Here is a 20,530-nt window from a genome sequence, read left to right on the forward strand (position 1 = left end):
TTTTCTTCCGAAAAAAGTCATCATGTAAAGAGGGCGGGGTTAAACATCAGGGGTGTGGCCTGGACAGAGTCTAGGCTAAGGCTGCTCCCACTCTTTACATGAGAGTTTTGTGTGATGTGCGGCTCCTGGGACTTTTCCCCTTCCTTATTGCTTTATAAAGAAAATAAGAACTGCAGGACTTTGCACACCTTTTGTTTTGATACACCTGGAGTGTGTTTAACTGACAGTTCAGTTGGGCTTTTAGGTTGCAAACCCTGAATTCCATTGCTTTGTCTCTACCAATGCCATGAGTACTTGGTAATCAATCTGCAGGATGCACTCTATTTCTCATGATGAATTATCTAGGAGAATAAAAGAGCAAGAGCAACCTGTCTGCATGGCTGGCTGAAAGCCTATTGGGATAGTGGTGACCACAAGAAGCAGGTTGGGCCAAAGAGGTAGCAGGAAAATCTTACTTTTACAAAAAACATATTGATAAGATAGAATGAGTCGAGAAACGGGCAACAAAAATATTGGGATAAAAGTTCTGAGGGATAAAATATCAGGAGAGACTTCAGAAACTTAAAAAACACAGTCTTGAGGGTAGAATGGAAAGGGAGGAAAGGATGAGAGGAGATCATGAAAATTTGAAATAAAATAATAGAAAGAATAGTTTGAATTATGTTCAGGCAATATTTTCAATAACATGAGGACATGACACCAAACTAAAAATAGGAAAACTCAAAACGAATCTTAGCACTCATTTTTTTTTACTGATAAGTAGTAATACTTGGAACAGATTTCCAGCTTGGAACAAACACAGATCTGTATTAAATAAATAATAGAATCGACTTCATGGACCACTTGGCCTTTTCTGTAACTCATCTATGTTTCTAGAAAATGAAAAAAAAAAAACATCCTAACTGTACTCAGTCCTAATCCAATAGTGACTTATTGAAACTGATACACCAGTATTTTAATGCATGACAAAGTGATTCAATAGGGAGATTTTCATTTAAGAATGTTTCCAGTTACGAGACTAATTTGGCCAACTCCACGCAGTTGGTTGGCTTGTCCTGAGATAGTGTGTCCCAGTGTACAGACAATGGCTACTCACTAAATAATTCTGGGAGCCAGTAGTCATCTTCATCATCATTATTCAAAAACTGCTCTCTTGAGTTCAGCAAGGCCACATGAACCATGGTAACCTTGGTAACACATGGTAACACAAACCTTCTTCAACTGTGGAAGTCCTAAAAGATGACTATGAATATAAAAAGTTAAAGAAATACAATTTTTTTGCTACTTACCTCTTTGTCATGGAGCAAGAGGCGCTGTTCTGAGACAGGAAAATTTGTTTCTCTGTAGATAAGCTGCTTGATGTCCTCCACATCTGCTGACAGGGGCACCTCGAATGTCCTACAGCCAACATAGTCATGTAGGACTGTTACCCTGACCAACCTGCCAGGGAAAACCAAACAGAGTAATTAATGTCACGCATGAACATACAAGACCAGTTTTATATTCTCTAATGAATGTACAAGGCAACTTCACAACAAAACTATTCAAAAAAGCTATAATAAATGTTTATTAAACCCAAATACACACAAACATGAATTAATATAGATTGTGAGAGCCAATGACCACTCTTTCCTACTGATCCATTTTTTAGGTGTTTTTGGGGTAATAAAAAAGTGGAAGAAGAATGTATAAAAAATGTATAGCTTTAAATCCTATGAACTCTTCACCCCAGTGCGCTGCGGGTTCGGTGCATTTGTAAAAGTCCTGCACACTGCCTCTTTGGTGTGCTTTTAAATTTGATTGATTTTTTCCCATAGATCTTTTTTTTAAAAAAAGCAAAAAAAAAAAAAAACGCACCCGCGGTGCATTTTTGGTGCATTTTGTTGAGTCACATATTCAAGTTTTACAGATGCATGACTGGAATCAGAAGTACAGAAGGCACGGCAAAAACATTTTTACGGCGTTTTTTCAACAAGTCAGTGTGAAAGAAGCCTAAAAGATGCTGGAGAACAATTATTATTGACCACAATAGGAGAAACTCTAAAGTTAATTAGAGTGATGAGGGAACCAACCTTTCCTTCTAAAAAGAAATACTAGTTGCTGGGCTCTCATGGTAATCCTCTGGCTTCAAAATTTTGTAACACTGATAGGGTTGAGCGAACACGGACTGTATTATTCGGGTCCGTACCGGATAATTGGATTTTTGTTACCCGGACCCAAAAACTTTACTGTATATTCGGGTTTAAAATCCGTGTTCGGTAATTTTATTTCCTGTTTTGTATGTAATGGCGCGGTTTTAATGGCGCGGTTTCAACAGCAAATCAACAAGCGTTTAACTGGTGTGCCATAGAAGCCATCACAGCCATGCCTACTAATGGCATGGCTGTGATTGGCCAGCTGAAGCATGTGACCCAGGTCTTTATAAGCTAGAGACACAGCGCGGTGCGTGTCAGTCTGTTCTAGTGTAGGGAGAGAGCACACACAACGGTGCTGGCTGCTGCTGATTAGGGACAGAGACAGGAAAAAAAAAACATTGTGGCAGAAAAGAATGTAGGGACAGGTCGGAGTGTAGGCAGGGAAAGATAAAAAAGCATTTTAGGGACAGGCTGGAGAGAGTAGGCAGGGAGAGATTAGGAGACACAGGACAGAACAATCGTCCGTTAGCGATCTACATCGATTTTGCTGTGTGGGGGGTGGTGCAGTGAACCATCTTTTTGCCCTCACTTGAGCCCACGGAGGAGGAGGAGGAGGGAGAAAAAAAAATATTTTTATCAGTCTGTTGTGTGCAGCGTTCAGCTATATTTTACTACACAATGCTGTTCTAATCTGCTATTTAAAAATTACAAATTTAAAAAGGGGAATTTTTTTTTTTTCCCCCTTCATAGCCTGCTGCTGACCGTGACATAAAACATAAGACACTGCTGTGTTCATATCTGCTATTGAAAAATCACCAATTAAAGTGAAAAATAATTATTAATTTTTTTCATTCATACGTTACTGTGACATACAGCCTTTACTGTGCTGTTCTAATCTGCTATTTAAAAATTACAAATTTAAAGGGGAGTCTCTGTTTGTACGTGTGAGATACACCGTTTTATATACTTTTTTCTATTCCGCTATTCAATATACACCCTTTTGGGGTGAAAAAAATTAAATTGCGGCATAGTCTGTATCGGTACGTGTGAGATACACCTTTTAAATTTGTTTGGCGCATCTCCTTCCACCGCCGAGGATTGCAGGGCGCTTCAGTTTGCCTCCTGTTCCGAACTCCTCCTACTCCTCTTCCTCATCCTCATCCTCCCTTTAGGGTACAAAAAATTGTAATCAGGGCCTAGTCTGTGTTTGTACGTGTGAGATACAACGTTTTATATACTTTTTTCTATTGCGGCATAGTTTGCATATTTGACTGCGAGATACACCCGTGGAATACTGTTGTTGTTTTGTTCCGCTATTCAATAAACACCTTTCTAGGGCAAGATCATAAATTACAGAAATATGAGGAGAACGTCAAATAGGGGCCGTGGCCTGGGTCGTGGTGCTGCTGGCAGAGCTCCTGTTGCAAGGAGAGGATGTGGTCGATCTGTGCCAGCAACACGCACAAGTGAAACACCTTCCTCAAGTGTGAGTAGGCGACAGAACCTGCAGCAGTATTTGGTAGGGCATCATGCGCCTCTACAAGTGTTGAGGCAAGAACAAGTACAGGCGATAGTAGATTGGGTTGCTGACAGTGCCTCCAGTTCCTTCACATTGTCTCCCACCCAGTCTACTGCAGAAAGGTCAGAGTTGGCACCTGCAGCCAATGTCCAACCGTCTTTTACCTCACCCCCTTGAAAATCAGGCAAGCAGTCTGAGCCCCAAGTCATGCAGCAGTCTCTTCTTTTTGATGACTCTGTCAGCAGGGTTTCCCAGGGCCATCCACCTAGCCCTGCCCCAGAAGTGGAAGAGATTGAGTGCAGCGATGCCCAACCACTTATTTCTCAAGATGAGTACATGGAAGGACCATCGCAGCACGTCTCCGATGATGACGAAAAGCAGGTGCCAACTGCTGCGGCACTCAGAATTGTGGAGACCGACAAGAAGGGCAGGGGTGAAGACTGGGTGGAAGATGATGTGGAGGACGATGAGGTCCTCAACCCCACATGGAATGAAGGTCATGCAGGTGACCTGAGTAATTTGGAGGAAGAGGCGGTGGTCGCACAGAGCCACCAGCACAGCAGAAGAGGGAGTAGGGTGCAGAAGCGGAGCGGCCGTGCCCTAGACACTACGCCTGCTACTGCCCAATGCAGCAAGGGACCGAGCGCACCAAAGCCAGGTCAAAGGAGTTCTCTAGCGTGGAAGTTCTTCAGACAATGTGCTGATGACAGGACACGAGTGGTTTGCATGCTGTGCAATCAGAGCCTGAAGCGAGGCATAAACCTTCTCAACCTGAGCACAACCTGCATGATCAGGCATCTAAGTGCAAAGCATGAGCTGCAGTGGAGTAGACACCTTCAAAACCAAGAAAGGTCTCTGGCTCCTCCTGCTTCCTCTTCTGCTGCAGTCTCGGCCTCTTCATCCACCTCTGTAGTGATACCGGCACCTGCCACCCCGCAAACAGACGATCTGTCAGCAACACCACCACCTGGGTCACCAACCATCTCCACAATGTCCCGTGGAAGCGTTCAGCTTTCCATTTTCCAAACACTTCAGAGGAAGAGGAAGTACCCCCCTACCCACCCGCGATCTCTGGCCCTGAATGCCAGCATTTCAAAATTCTTGGCCTTTGAAATGCTGTCATTCCGTCTGGTGGAGACGCACAGTTTTAAAAGCCTTATGACGGTGGTTGTCCCACAGTACGTCGAGCTCAGCCGCCACTACTTTTCCAGGCAAGCCATCCCTTCCCTGCACAACCAAGTGGGGGAAAAAATCAGGGGTGCACTGCGCAACGCCATCTGTGGCAAGGTCCACCGAACTACCGATACGTGGACCAGTAAGCATGGTCAGGGGCGTTATATCTCCCTAACGGCACACTGGGTAGATGCAGTGGCGGCTGGGCCTGAGGCGGATAGCAATTTGGCGCATGTCCTTCCACCACCCAGGATTGCAGGGCACTTCAGTTTGCCTCCTGTTCCTAACTCCTCCTACTCCGCTTCCTCATCCTCTACCGCCTCCTCATCCGGTCAGCGTAACACCTTCACCATCAACTTCAGCACAGCCAGGGGTAAACGACAGCAGGCAGTTTTAAAACTTGCCTGTTTGGGGGAAAAAATCACACACTGCGCAGGAGTTGTGGAGGAGCATGAAACAGCAGACTGATGAGTGGTTGCTGCCAGCGAGCCTCAAGCCCTGCCTGGTGGTGTGCGATAACAGGCGAAATCTCATAGCAGCTCTGGGCGTAGCCGGTTTGACGCACATCCCTTGCCTGGCGCATGTGCTGAATTTGGTGGTGCAGAGGTTCCTTAAAAATTACCCCGATATGTCAGAGCTGCTGCAGAAAGTGCGGGCCGTCTGTGCGCACTTTCTGCGTTCTCACCCTGCTGCTGCTCGCCTGTCAGCGATGCAGCGTAACTTCGGCCTTCCCGCTCACCGCCTCATATGTGACGAGCCCACAAGGTGGAACTCCACCTTGCACATGCTGGAAAGACTGTGCGAGCAGCAGCAGGCCATAGTGGAGTTTCAGCTGCAGCATGCACGCGTGAGTCGCTCTGCGGAACACCACCACTTCACCACCAATAACTGGGCCTCCATGCGAGACCTGTGTGCCTTGTTGCGCTGTTTTGAGTACTCCACCAACATGGTCAGTGCCCATGACGCCGTTGTCAGCTTAACTATCCCACTTCTATGCCTCCTTGAAAAAACGATTCGGGCGATGATGGAAGAGGATGTGGCACAGGAGGAGGAGGAGGAGGAAGAGGGATCATTTCCAAGGCTTTCAGGGCAGTCATTCACAAGTGGCTCCGAGGGTGGGTTCCTGCACCCACAAATGCCAGGTACACAATTGTCCAGCAGGGGCACAGTTCTGGAGGATGAGGAGGAGGAGATGGAACCATGTTCACAGCAGGGTGGCACCCAGGCCAGCTCATGGCCATCACTGGTGCGTGGCTGGGGGGATACAGAGGACACAGACGATACACCTCCCACAGAGGACAGCCTTTCGTTGTCTCTGGGCAGCCTGGCACACATGAGCGATTACATGCTGCAGTGTCTCCACAACGACCGCCGAGTTGCCCACATTCTAACTTGTGCTGATTACTGGGTGGCCACGCTGCTGGATCCCCGTTACAAGGACAACGTACTGTCCTTAATTCACTCACTGGAGAGTGATCACAAGATGCGCGAGTACAAGCGCACGCTGCTGGCATTCCCACCTGACAGCGGGGCCACAGTGGAAGCACAAGGCCAAGGCAGAGGAGGAGGAGGAAGAGGTCACCAACGCAACCAGGGCACCGCCAGCACCTCAGAAGGCAGGGTTAGCATGGCCGAAATGTGGAAAAGCTTTGTCAGCATGCCACAACAAACAGCACCAGCAGCTCATATGGAACGTCTTAGCAGGAGGCAGCATTTCACCAACATGGTGGAGCAGTATGTGTGCACACGCCTACATGTAGTGAATGACGGGTCTGCCCCCTTCAACTTCTGGGTCTCCAAATTGGGCACATGACCTGAGCTTTCCCTTTACGCCTTGGAGGTGCTGGCGTGCCCTGCAGCCAGTGTATTATCTGAACGTGTATTTAGCACAGCTGGGGGCGTTATTACAGACAAGCGCAGCCGCCAGTCCAGAGACAATGTGGACAAGCTCACATTCATTAAAATGAACCAGGCATGGATCCCACAGGACTTCCGTACCTTGTGCAGAATAGAGATGGATACCGGCCTCACCCAGCCATTGTTATATTTTTGATCTTTCTCACTCTTTTGAGGTGTACCCTAATTTAAAATGACTAAAAAAAAAGCAGTGTTGGCTACCTCGTCCCCCTCCACCGCCGCTTCACATCCACCGCCACCTCTGCCTTAACCTCCCTCCTACTCCATATGGGCCTCGTCCTTCTCAGATGAAGAAAATTGTTTTATTTTTCTGTTTTTTTTTTGTTGTTTTAAGTTATTTCCCTATCCACATTTGTTTGCAGAGCACTTGCCATGCTCTTAACTACATGTTGCTGCCATTTACAGCACTCTAGCCCTTTCCATTGGTTTTTTAGAGCCATTTTAGTGCCTGAAAGTTCGGGTCACCATTGACTTCAATGGGGTTCGGTGTCCGCGTCAAGTTCGGAAAAAGTCTGGGTCACGGACCCGGACTTTTTTTTCAAGTTCGGCCGGACCCAGACCGAACACGGCCATCCAGGTGTCCGCTCAACTCTAAACACTGACAAAGACCAGCACCTGCTAATCATTATGCAGTCTGCTTATGTAAACAAGGCATATCACCGTTCTGTCAGTAGGGAAGGCATTGATCCTGTGTTCCTGCAAAGCAGGAACATGGATCAATGCCTTCCCTTAATAAAAGCTCCTCCAACAACACACTGGTTAGGCATAGAGTTAACCCTTTGATCGCCCCGGATATATAACCCCTTCCCAGCCAGTGCCATTAGTACACTGACAGTGCATATGTTTAGCACTGATCACTGTATTGGTGTCTCTGGTCCCCAAAAAGTGTCAAAAGTGTCAAATCGTGTCCTGACTGTTGCTATAAGTCACCAAGTACTGCCATTAATAGTAAAAAATGTAATAACATATAATTATTATATGTTATATAATATACATTAATATGTGTATATATAATATACGCTTATTGGGATTTTTTGTACCAAAATTATGTAACAGAATACATGTTAGCCTAAATTGATGAAGAAATTTTTTTACATTTTTTTTTTTTATTGGATATGTTTTATAGCTGAAAGTAAAATTTTTTCAAAATGGTCAGCCTTTTTTAGTCTATAGCTCTAAAAGCTCTGTTTGTGGGAAGAAAAGGACACATTTTATTTGGGTAAAAGCACTGCATTATTGCGCAATTGTCATTTAAATGAACGCAGTGCTGTATCGCAAAAAAATGGCCTGGTCAAATCTTCCAGAAGGCAAGTGGTTAAAAAAGAAAGGTGATTGGTAATGGATGTATATATATATATATACATACATACACAGTGGGGATCGAAAGTTTGGGCACCCCAGGTAAAAAATTGTATTAATGTGCATAAAGAAGCCAAGGCAAGATAGAAAAATCTCCAAAAGGCATCCAATTACAGATTAGACATTCTAATAATATGCCAACAAAAGTTAGATTTTATTTCCATCATTTACACTTTCAAAATTACAGAAAACAAAAAAATGGCGTCTACAGAATTCATAGCATGCACTGCCCCCTTTGCAAGGCTGAGACCTGCCAGTGTCATGGATTGTTCTCAATCATCGTCTGGGAAGACCAGGTGATGTCAATCTCAAAGGTTTTAAATGCCCAGACTCATCTGACCTTGCCCCAACAATCAGCACCGTGGGATCTTCTAAGCAAATGATAGACCGTGGTTAGTGCCCACTGTGCTTCACGATGATGGTGCTGTGTGCGGCGGCCAATCTGTTTCCAATTTCTAACCTACATATGGTGAATAAAACATGGCTGATAATAGCAAATGGGACCAAACAAAACAGACAAGGGGGTCCTGGATTTGGTGGTATGGACCTTGAAGAATTATTTTTTTTTCATAAATCTGTATATTAGTTTGTACATACATCAAAACGTACAATACACATTCACATAAATAATAACAACAATTAAAAAACACCTTTATTGCATCCTTCCCTCCTTCCCCCATGCATAACCCTCCTCACCACTTTTGATGTTATCTACAAACAAAGTTTCCCAACTCCTACTCAATGCCTACCTATTTCCAGGATTAAAGAAGGTAAAACCAAACCCCTATGCGGCCGTACCAGAATCCGCCAGCCACCCTGACCATATCCTGTCATATTTCCTCAAACAACCCATATGTTCATAGGTTTCTCTATACAATGGTAGATTACTATTAACCAGACCTTTCCAAAAGGAAACCGTAGGTGGAACCCTTTTCTTCCAATGTAAGGTAATGGCCTTCCATGCATGAAATAGAAGACTAACTAATACTTTTTCAGCTCTGGTGTGTAACAAAGAAGTCACCAGACCCAGTAAACTGATTCCAATAGTGCTAGGAATAACGATTGTTGTATGTGCATTAAGTACCACCAAAACGTCCTCCCAATACCCAACGATCTTAAGACATGACCAAAAAATATGTGTAAAGTTCCCCACACGGTCTCCACATCTCCAACATTCAGGAGAACGTGATGGATACATCCGCTGTAATCTAGCAGGAGTAAGCTCTATTTTATACTGAATTTGTCGGTCCTTTTACATGGTAAATCCCAGATCTTATCTCAGTCCTCTGGGCCTAAACCTGGCACATCCCTCTCCCATTTAGCACATAATTTATCGAACGGAAGTAATGTATCCGCTACTAAATGAGCGTAAATACGTGACATAAGCTTTTTATTACAATCCAAAACGGAGCAAACATTTCAACTTAGGCCCCTTTCACACTTATGCGACGCGATTTTACCGCGATTTTGACGCGACTTTGACGCGATTTTGAGCAATGGCTCAGGGCTATATACCTCAAAACGCATTAAAATCGTGCCAAAGTAGTGCAGGAACTACTTTGAAGTCGGTGCGACTTCAAAACGCACTGATATGAATGGGGCTCATTGAAAATAATGGAAAACGACTTGTCATGCGATTTTGCGGTCCAAAATCGAGGGACAAGTCACACTAGTGTGAAAGGGGCCTTAGATGTCTCTGCCTGCAAAGCAGTGTAAATTTCGTCGACTAAAACCGACTAAAACGTTTTCGTCGACTAACACAATTCAGATGACTAAAATACGACTAAAACTAAAATGGCATTTTAGTCTTAAGACTAAAATACGACTAAAACTAAAATGGCATTTTAGTCAAAAGACTATAACTAAAACTAAATCGAAATTTGCTGCCAAAAATTAACACTGGTGCATGCTCAAAGCATAAATAATAACATATTAGATTTTTCACTCCAGGACCAGCATTAGTATATAATGAGTTTGGAAATTGTAGAGAAATGCTTAAATAATGCATTACAAATTACAATTGAACTACACCCATTTGATTATTTTTTTGTTTAATTTCTGTTTATTGAAAAAAATGTTTCAAGAAGACAAAGAAAAACAGAACATAGACCACACAGTCCGACATTGAATACGGCAAGTAGCCATGAAACAATATCAATGAATACATAAACATCTAAGAGCGCGTCAAGCACGCCCAGTCATGAAAAGGCTGAGAAAACATACTGATAGCAGAACATCTTGCATCATAAAACCAATGTCAGAGAGAGCCTATAAGAAAGTGAAGGGATAGTAAAAAGTAGAAGAGAAAGAGAAAGAGGAGAAGAGGGCAGCAGGGAGGAAAAAGGGGGTAGGAGAGGGTGGGAGAATAGGCCACGGGTGACTTATGTACCAATTAATAAAAACTTTTAATCAGATAGGATTACATTAGAAGGTAATAAACCAAGGGGGGTGTCTTCAGTGAGTAGGGCCACATAGGAAGAAGTGCTTTTAAAAGAGGACCAAGGTTGCCATGTAGAGTGAAAGCGGTCAAGTTTGTCACGGGCTATGAAAGTAAGTTCCTCTAATTGATATGTCATATCAATTTTCCGTAGCCAGTGACGTATCGTGGGGATGGTCGGTGAGCCCCAGAGGGCGGGGATCAGGGCTTTGGCTGCATTAAGCATATGAGGGATCATTGATCTTTTGTACTTAGAGAGCGGTATGTTAGTTCCATGCAGCAGGACAACCCAAGGATCTGATGGGATGGTAACTTCCGTGATCACATGTATAAGCCGAAGGACTTCCATCCAGAATGGTTGTATTATTGAACAGTGCCACCAGATGTGTGCGTGCGATGCAATATCTCCGCATCCCCTCCAACATAACGGGGAGATGGCCGGAGAAATAATGTGCATTTTCCGCGGGGTATAGTACCAACGGGACAATAACTTGTAGTTGGATTCCGCCACCTTGGTGGAGAGAGAGGAAACGTGAGCCAATGCAAGAATTTTGTCCTTCCGGCTATCGGAAATTTGAGATCCAATATCTAGTTCCCACTTGTGTAAGAAATCCGGGTAAGGTTGGCTTTGCAATGAGATAAGTGCCTTGTAAAACTGCGAGGTGGAGTGAAGGGGGGGGTCCCGAGGGGACAATATTTCCTCAATTGGGTTCAAATCCTTGGAGTCACGCAGCGGACGTGGAAGAGCAGCTATGAACCTGGATAACTGTCTGTGTCTCCAATGGTCCATATCCGTTGCGGGGCTGGAGCCCAAGATGTGGCTAAACCCATTTGATTATAGATGACTAAAATGAGTTTTAGTCGACTAAAATGTAGGGCGTTTTAGTCGACTAAAATATACTGGAGTTTTAGTCGACTAAATACGACTAAAACTAAAACACTTGCAGAAGACTAAAATAGGACTAAAACTAAAATGCCATTTTAGTCCTAAGACTAAGACTAAAACTAAATTGAAATTTGCTGCCAAAATTAACACTGCTGCAAAGGTGCATTCAAAAATTGACTCCTGAAAGCATGTGCAACAAGAATTCTTAGTATCCATTCACACCTGAGCGCATTGTTTGCAAGCATTTTTTTTGGGGGGCGTTTTTTCAGGCGTTTTTTCGGGTGTTTATCGCAGGTGTTTGGAGACATCTAACAAAATTGCCTGTAATCTGCAAAAAAAAGAAGTTCATGCACTTTTTTGAGCTTCAGGCGACAAAACGCTCATATGTGAACAGGGGCCATTGAAACTAATGGGATTTTGCTTGTTGGGCATTTTGAGACTTCAGAAATGAGTATATTATGAGCTGAGAAACGCTGCTTAGGTGTGAACAGGGCCTAAATGTTTTCTAGAAGTTTTCCTGATTTTCTGAGTAAATGGTTCTAGTTAGTGTTTACTGTAAATGACAGATGGCATCATGCGTTCAGCACACAATCATCTGCTGCCATTTATGAAAACAGATGGAGGAGTAACTGATCCCAGAGACATCTGTTACTAGTACCATGGCCTCTGCTCTGTGAGCAAACATATCCCCTATACATGACATCCAGGAAACATCTGATAGCAAGGACCTCCATTATTTCCTTTCTTCATGGGACGGACCAGTAGCCAAATGGCAGTGCTGTAAATTGCAATTGGAGTTACATTTCCAAATCTTACCGGGTGCAGAAATGGTTTTTTTTGTACTCTTTTCTGACCCATAGTGTAAATTCATTCATTCTAAAAACATAATACATTAATGTGTTTCTACCTGGCCTTATATAGCACCTCACTAAATGGCACCCCTATGCACAGACAGCGCACCGCAATACACGCGCTTTTTATCACACCCCAACGCCCAGATGTGAACAATGCATTGTGGTATAATAGAGCAGAGAGGCATTCAAAGTAGTACAGATCTGGAATTTTTACCACATGCAAAAGCCTGTAAACGCACTTAAACGCACCAACAGCTGTAAATGCTTTTAAACGTGTCTAAACAGATATGTTTTCTGGCAGCAGAAATCTACATGCCCTTTTAAAAAATGCACATGCCAGTGCGAAAGAGGTCTTAAAAAAGAAAAAAAAGGGGGGGGGGGGCGACATATTCAGCTCTCACTTCCTGTCTGGTGTAAGGGCAAGTTCAGCTTTTAGTGCTGGTTCATATTGTGGGAAACTAAATGGGATTCGGACAGGAGTCGCACCGCATTCCTGTTCAAATCACGTATGATTCTTTGCAGTGTGATTTGAGCCATTTTTTTTAGAATGGCTCAAATTGCAACAAATCCAAATAAAAAAAGGTGAATTGCACCTTTTTTTTGCCGCACTGGAATTCAGATCATATTGGTGTTCACACCCATGCGATCTGATTCAGCCAATCGCACTGCGTTTTTCGACCCATTTTTGAGGGGTCGGTGAATTAAAAGAGAAGTATGGGGTTTCTGTTTTTTCCCCCAGTCTTATTTACCTAGGTGGATGCAGCATCAATCCGGTGATGCATCTGTCCCCCAGGGCCTCTGCACCGAGAACCAAGGGATCGAACACCGCCGATCACTCGGTTCTGAGAGGTTCCCTGAGCAGAGAGCTGCTGACTTTTAGTCACCGCTCTCTGCTCTGCCCCCTCCTCACTCACTGAAGTGCTGGGCTGTGGAGGGTCAGGGAGGTTTTCAGCAGATTGCTGAGAGGCTGAGCCGGATGTTGGTCCAGGCACCTGGCGGATCCCGACTCCGTGGTCACGATGACGCGGTGCCTGGACTGACATCTGTGACATCAGCAGAGAGCGGACTTCAGCCCACTCTCTGCTGAAAACGGGTCACAGGAGTGCAGACTGAACTGCACTCCTGTGATCCATAGATGTACAGCTAAACAAGCTTTGACTGTACATCTCCTTTAACATTTACGCCCCACTGAAAGCAATTTGCATGAAAAGAGTGCAATTGTGATGCGGTGCGGAAAACACACAGTAATCACTGCAAATTCACACCACATCAGTGTGAATAAAAAAATAAAAAATAAATGCACATATTTTTTCAGGTAAAAAAAAAAGCGCATTTACCTACTTTTTCAGGAGCCTGCAGAGCATTGCACTTGCAAGTGCTCAGCAGATTGTGGGTGTAATGCCAGGCTCCTGCAGACACTCAGTACAGTGGTCTGCCTGTATCTCCCATACGGGCAGGCAGTTACTGAAGAGCAGGAAGAATCAATAAAGTAAGAGAGTGCCCACCAGAGCCCTTGCTGTTCACTGAAAACTACACAACTTTTCTTCCGCAGTGGCAGATGGGACTTGAAGTTCATTTAAACAGAACTCTGAATGAATGATGCGGCTGTGCTGGCAAAGCCCTGCACAGCCAGGCTTTTTTTTAACCACTTGACCTCTGAAAGATTTAGTCCCCTTCATGACCAGGCCATAATTGCGTTATTTTAGCTGTCAATTGCATGGTCACGTGACACTGTACCCAAATGAAATTTAAATAATATTTTTCCCCACAAATAGAGCTTTCTTTTGGTGGTATTTGATCACCTCTGCGTTTTTACATTTTTAATGCTATAAACAAAAAAAAAAAAAAACAGACAGCTTGAAAAAAAAAAAAAAAAAGCAAAATGTTTTACTTTCTGCTGTAAAACATATCCGATAAAAAAACATAAAAAACACATTTTCTCATGCATTTAGGCCAATACATATAAAAAAAAATAATAATAATAATCCCATATATTGATAAGTTTGCGCAAAAGTTAGAATGTCTACAAACTATGGGATTTATACTGGAATTTTTATTTATTTATATTTTTATACTAGTAATGGCGATAATCAGCGACATAGTGGGACTGTGGTATTGCAGCGGACAATCTAAGGTTTCCAAAGTCAAATGATCGGGCTTATCGAACGCTTTTTCAAAAAATTTTCTATCCATGTATGGCCAGCTTTGGAGATGTGCTGAATTTTATTATACACTGGCCGGCACCGCTGATCAGCGTCTGTGATTTGTCACAGCAGAAGCTGCACGCCCCCTAACCAGAATTTCGGAATCATGAATGAATAAATTGTGACAGTAGATAAGGGGAGAAGGTCCCCTACCTGCTGTCACGGTGGGGGATCGGGATGTGCAAGCAGGTGCACTTTATTGACATGCTACAACCTAACTATAGATGTAACATGTTGCCAAAGGTGAACGTATCCTTTCATTTGTCCACACACTGACTGTAAGTTAGGGAGATTCTTCAACAAGAACATAGACAGCTATAAAAAGCCTACTTTGCCAAACAAAAAATAAAAAGCCTTTTCTTTGCTGCCTCTTTTGCCTTTGGAGATTTTCCCTCACTTCCCATCTGGGGAAACCCTTGACATTGGAACTAATGGATCTTTGGATAGCGAAAAAAGGGTTCCAATCCTTCTCCACTCTATCCAAAACTAAAAAAAAAAAATAGGTATTGCTGGGACTTAATTCAATCATTTTGTGCATCTGAATTTATTTATTTTAATTCAACTAGTGTACAGTAGAAATGAAGGCAAACATTTTTTTTTCCCCCATCTTAGATTGAGTAAGGTTGGGTTATGACCTCTGTCAGCTTTTTTTTTTTTCTTGTAATCCATGGCCCATTGGGAAGCTTTCCCTTCACTTTCTGTCCCATCTCAGAAAGCAGTATGTCAGCATGGAACTGGCTGAGGAGTCGATGAGGGATGACACTGCAGCCTGAGGCCGTACTGGCATCCATCTGTGAAAAGTCATGGAGCTCAGCCCATGTCACATACACTCAGTGTTCCTTTAGCTATTGCTTAGTTAGCAATCTTATAATATTCATCAGAAGACAATGAGAAAGACATTAAATCATCAAGCGCTCGGTCCACGTTTTTGTGTACGGTTTGTGGCATGTTTAACTCACATACAGAGCTGGGAAGGATGCCAGGAAGATTGAAGTAGGTATTTTCCATCACCCATTACAATGGTTACTCTCAGAGCTCTATGTGGTTTTACACACTAAGTGAAGTCAGTTTACTACACATGAGTCAGTAGAGTGTGCAGAGATTGCTCATAAATTACTCCACGGCCAGGAATGAGTCACCCACCGGCAGCCTGGCATACGTTACACATTTTCGCAGTGTTTCCCACATCACACCAGTGTGAACCGGGACTCAGTCTCATTCAGCTCTGAAGTGTTCTGCTCAGTTCCAGCTAGACTGGAAGTTCCATTACTAACTACTATTACTTAAAGTGGAACTCTACAAGGAAACTTTGACACTGACTTGTGCTGTGAACAAAAAAGCTACCTGTAATAATTATCCTGACAGACTGCCTACCACTCCACTTGGATGCCTCCACCAAGATACAGCTTCCTCCAACTCTGGAACCAGGAATCAGCTATTATAGCTGAGAAGTGCACCCAAGAACTAGACGACACTAGCTTAAGTGCAAACTGGAACTCTACTTTAATTTCACACAGAATATTTACCACACAAGATAAGGTGAGAGCTTGATCACATTATCCTAAATAATGCAAACTGTAAACAGTACTATCAATAGCACATCTAAGAAACAGCCAACACAAACAAACAGTAATCTAATTAAACAGTAAGCTAATTAACAATTAGTCACCTAGACAAGCCTAGGTGACTCAGGTCAGTGCTTACACAGAGAAATCAGCACCAGTATTCAAGAAGGCCCGGGTTGTCCAAATCTCATTAACCAGCTTTCCTTTTATATACATCTTCTCAATGAGTAGGGATGGGCCCAGGCATGTTAGGATCATAGTCCCAACCCACCTGAGAAATCCCACCAGGAAGCCCTCACTGCACACCACCAATCATAAGCAGTAAGGCATTACCCGGCCCGCAGCTGCACATACACAAGCTGCTCATGATTGGCGGTGTGCAGTGACCGCTTCCTGGCAGGATTTCTCAGGTGTGTTGGGACTACGATTTGAACACGCCTGAGCCCATCCCTATCAATAAGTTTCAAGTTGGCAGAGACCATCATGGCTTCATTGACTGGTAAATGTAGTAATGTCATCTTGCATTATATACCAGGATATCTTCCTGAATGCTTGTAGCTCCCTCAAATGCCCGGGGCCATAGTCCGTAGGCAAGAAGCTACCCTGCAGTCCCCTCCAATAGCCCCTGTCCTGGTTGGGTCTGTCACAACAAGGTCTTCTGAGAATGGACAAGGGGAGATCCTGTCTTTTACCTGTCCCTATTCTCCCCTTCATTCAGGGAACACTTTTTATTCTGTGTACGAACAAGTTTTAATGAGGATTACCCTAGATCTGGATTGCTGATGTGTAGGGCAAAATCCTTGTTTCATTTATGAAAAAAAAGTACAGCCAGCACTGCAGGTATGAGAGTTATGAAACCTCAGCTCCTGTACAGGGAAGGGGCCCTGTCATTTACCTATCCTTTACTCTCCCCTTTTCCATTCCCAGGACACCTCGCATTCTGTGAACAGAACACAAGGTGATTTGCAAATGGTCAAGGTGAGAGGAAATCACCAATTCTATCTTTTCCCTCTTTTTTTTTCACCAATAACTATCTGCAGCCAATAAATCGGTGCATCACCAGCTTTAATGCTTTCACTGATATAACTAGAGTAAAACTAGGATCAGACTGGTTGGTATGAGTAACTGCTCTTACAAATTGCTTATTTTGTTCTGTACCACTTATTCCTACAATCTATGGAGAGGTTTGGGAATAATTGTCTAGGGCAGTGCTTGTATCTGGCCCTTGAGGCACTAAAATCCCCCCCCCCCCCCCCACACACACACTGTTGCTGATAGGCAAAGTTCCTGTCACTGACACTGACAATAGAGCACTAATCTTCTCACTGACCCAAACTTTGGCACAATATTCCTCCCATTGATGGGGAAATATTCCTCCCACTGACACCAATGATGGGGCACCATCCTACCACTGACACCAAGAATGGGGCTCTATTCCTTCCGCTGGCACCAATGATGGGGCACTATTCCTTCCGCTGGCACCAATGATGGGGCACTATTCCTCCCACTGGCACCAATGATGGGGCACTATTCTTCCCACTGGCACCAATGATGGGGCACTATTCCTCCCACTGGCACCAATGATGGGGCACTATTCCTCCCACTGGCACCAATGATGGGGCACTATTCCTCCCACTGGCACCAATGATGGGGCTTTATTGCTCCCACTGGCACTAATAATGGGGCACTATTCCTCCCACTGACACCAATGATGGGGCAAGTATTCCTTCCGTTGTTACCAACAATGGGGCACTATTACACACCCTAATACCAATGATGGGGCACTATTCCTGCCACTGACACCAATGATGGGGCACTGTTCCTTCCATTGATACTAACAATGGGACACTGTTACACCCCCTAATACCAATGATGTGGCATAGTTTAATCTGACTGATGCCAGGACATTTTCTTCTTTCACTGGCCACAGTCCGGCCCCAATAAATTTTGAAGGACAGTAAACTAGCCGCTTGTTTAGAAAGTTTGGGAGACCCCTGGTCTAGGGACATGAATATAGCAAGAGTTAAGAGCTAAAGTAAAATGATAACTAAAACTTCATACTTACGTGTACGGAGTAGAACAAAAAGAAAGTGATTGCTAAACATTCTTGTAGATAATGACACTGCCCGGGGTCTGCATTTATTGCTGACACCTGCCCGCCGTGGAGAGTACTTTATACTATCTCTGCATCGTTCTTCAAGAATGGGGCTCTATTCCTCCCACTGACACCAATGATGGAGCACCATTCCTACCACTGACACCAACAATGGGGCACTTTTCCTCCCACTGACATCAACAATGGGGCACTATTCCTTCCACTGGCACCAAAGATGGGGCACTATTCCTCCCACTGGCACCAACAATGGGGCACTATTCCTCCCACTGGCACCAACAATGGGGCACTATTCCTCCCACTGGCACCAACAATGGGGCACTATTCCTCCCACTGGCACCAAGGATGGGCTACTATTCCTCCCACTGGCACCAACGATGGGGCACTATTCCTCCCACTGGCACCAACGATGGGGCACTATTCCTCACACTGGTACCAACGATGGGGCACTATTCTTCACACTGGCACCAACGATGGGGCACTATTCCACCAGCTGGCACCAATGATGGGGCACTATTCATCCCACTGGCACCAATGATGGGGCACTATTCCTGCCACTGAAACCAATGATGGGGCACGTATTCCTTCCGTTAATACCAACAATGGGGCACTATTACATAGCCTAATACCAATGATGGGACACTATTCCTGCCACTGACACCAATAATGGGGCACTATTAATCCCACTGACACCAATGTTGGGGCACTATTCATCCCACTGACACCAATGGGGCACTATTCTTTCCATTGATACTAACAATGGGACACTATTACACCCCCTAATACCAATGATGGGGCATAGTTTAATCCGACTGATGCCAGGACAATTTGTTCTCTCACGGGCCACAGTCCGGCCCCTCTAAATTTTGAAGGACAGTAAACTAGCCACTTGTTTAGAAAGTTTGGGAGACCCCTGGTCTAGGGACATGAATATAGCAAGAGTTAAGAGCTAAAGTAAAATGATAACTAAAACTTCATACTTACGTGTAGTACTGAGTATAACAAAAAGAAAGTGATTGCTAAGCATTCTTGTAGATAATGACACTCTGCCCCAGGTCTGCATTTATTGCTGACACCTGCCCGCCGTGGAGAGTACTTTATACTATCTCTGCATCGTTCTTCAGAATGTGCTTCTACATGCAGAGTGGCTCTGGGTCACATAGAATACACAGCAACAGGTAAATATCGCCGCTTTTTATGTAAACCGGGCCTGTAATTTATGGCACTTTATGAACATTAGATATTGGTTCAGCCATAGTTGAATAAAAAAGAATACTGAAAGAGATAATGTCCCTAAAAAAAAAAGTTAGAAGGCCTCATGCACACAGACGTAAGAATTTATGTTTAGAATATGCTGCATTTTTCTGCCAGAAAGCAGTAAAAATTGCCTCTAAGTTTGCACATTCATGGGCGTATGGCATTTAGCATAACCCTCCTCTTATGTTAGGGTCAGAACCGACCCGTTTTCAGGTTTTGAATGTCTATAAGTATCACATAAATTTTTTTATTGCATCAAGATTTTTTTACTTTGTCAGGAACCTCTATTTAAACAATGTAATAGAAAAAGAATCCTTTTCACTAAATTATAAAATACTGTGGTGAAAATTAAGACGTTCATGGTGTTAGGGTCAATTCTGACCCAGTTATAATATAGGATTTTAGGACACTAATAAGTGCCAAAACTGAAATCATAAACACTCTCTCTGCTTAGTAACACTGACAGCCAATCACCTCTCAACCCTGTGAGCTGTAGTTAGGGAGGGGCCTATCTCTTTTCCTGCTTGTCTGCAACTCTAAATAAAGTGAAGAAACATAGGACAAATTCATTTCAGAGTTGCTGACTTTATTTTACCATTTTTTAAATTTGAAAATGAGAGGTATGCTATCAAAAGAAAGGTCTAAGTTGTCACACCAAAAATATTAAAAACCAATCTTTTCAAAGAAAAAGAAGACTAACAAGGTAACCAAGAGGTAAGAAACAAATTTGATGATAAATAATTATTCAGAGGGTATTTTATGGCTGATTTAAAACACGGGTCAAAACTGACCCATTAACATATTGGATAGTAACAGAATTCTAACATAAGAGGAGGGTTAAAGCGGAGTTCCGGGCAGAGAAACGTTTTTTTGTTGAACATACCCCCGGGACAGTCAGGGCTAGCACATTCCACAATGGCTAGCCTCTGATCTGTCCCGGTTCGCACTTACCTTTTAGAAGAAATACTTACTTAGAAATTTTCTTCCACAGCGTTTCCATCTCGGTTGTGGGCAGCTGAAGCCGGCGCGGTCCTCTTCTCTGTCTTCTTCCGCGTCTTCGTGTCCCAGAATGCACTGCACCGGCCCCTCTCGTCACTTCCGGCGCGGAAAT

At 43.7% G+C, this 20,530-nt stretch overlaps 1 protein-coding gene across 1 annotated transcript in view; it reads right to left on the reverse strand.

Annotated features, from left to right (window-relative positions):
- SACS (sacsin molecular chaperone) overlaps window positions 1–20,530 on the reverse strand; it is a 158,468-nt gene that overhangs the window by 110,788 nt on the left and 27,150 nt on the right. The window contains exon 2 of the mRNA XM_082248457.1: window positions 1,290–1,440. Coding sequence (XP_082104583.1) covers window positions 1,290–1,440 — 151 coding nt within the window. The remainder of the gene's footprint in view (window positions 1–1,289; window positions 1,441–20,530) is intronic.

The sequence above is a fragment of the Pelophylax lessonae genome (genome assembly GCF_965119305.1).
Source record: "Pelophylax lessonae genome assembly, chromosome: 2".
In the NCBI taxonomy this organism is placed as follows: Eukaryota; Metazoa; Chordata; class Amphibia; order Anura; family Ranidae; genus Pelophylax; species Pelophylax lessonae.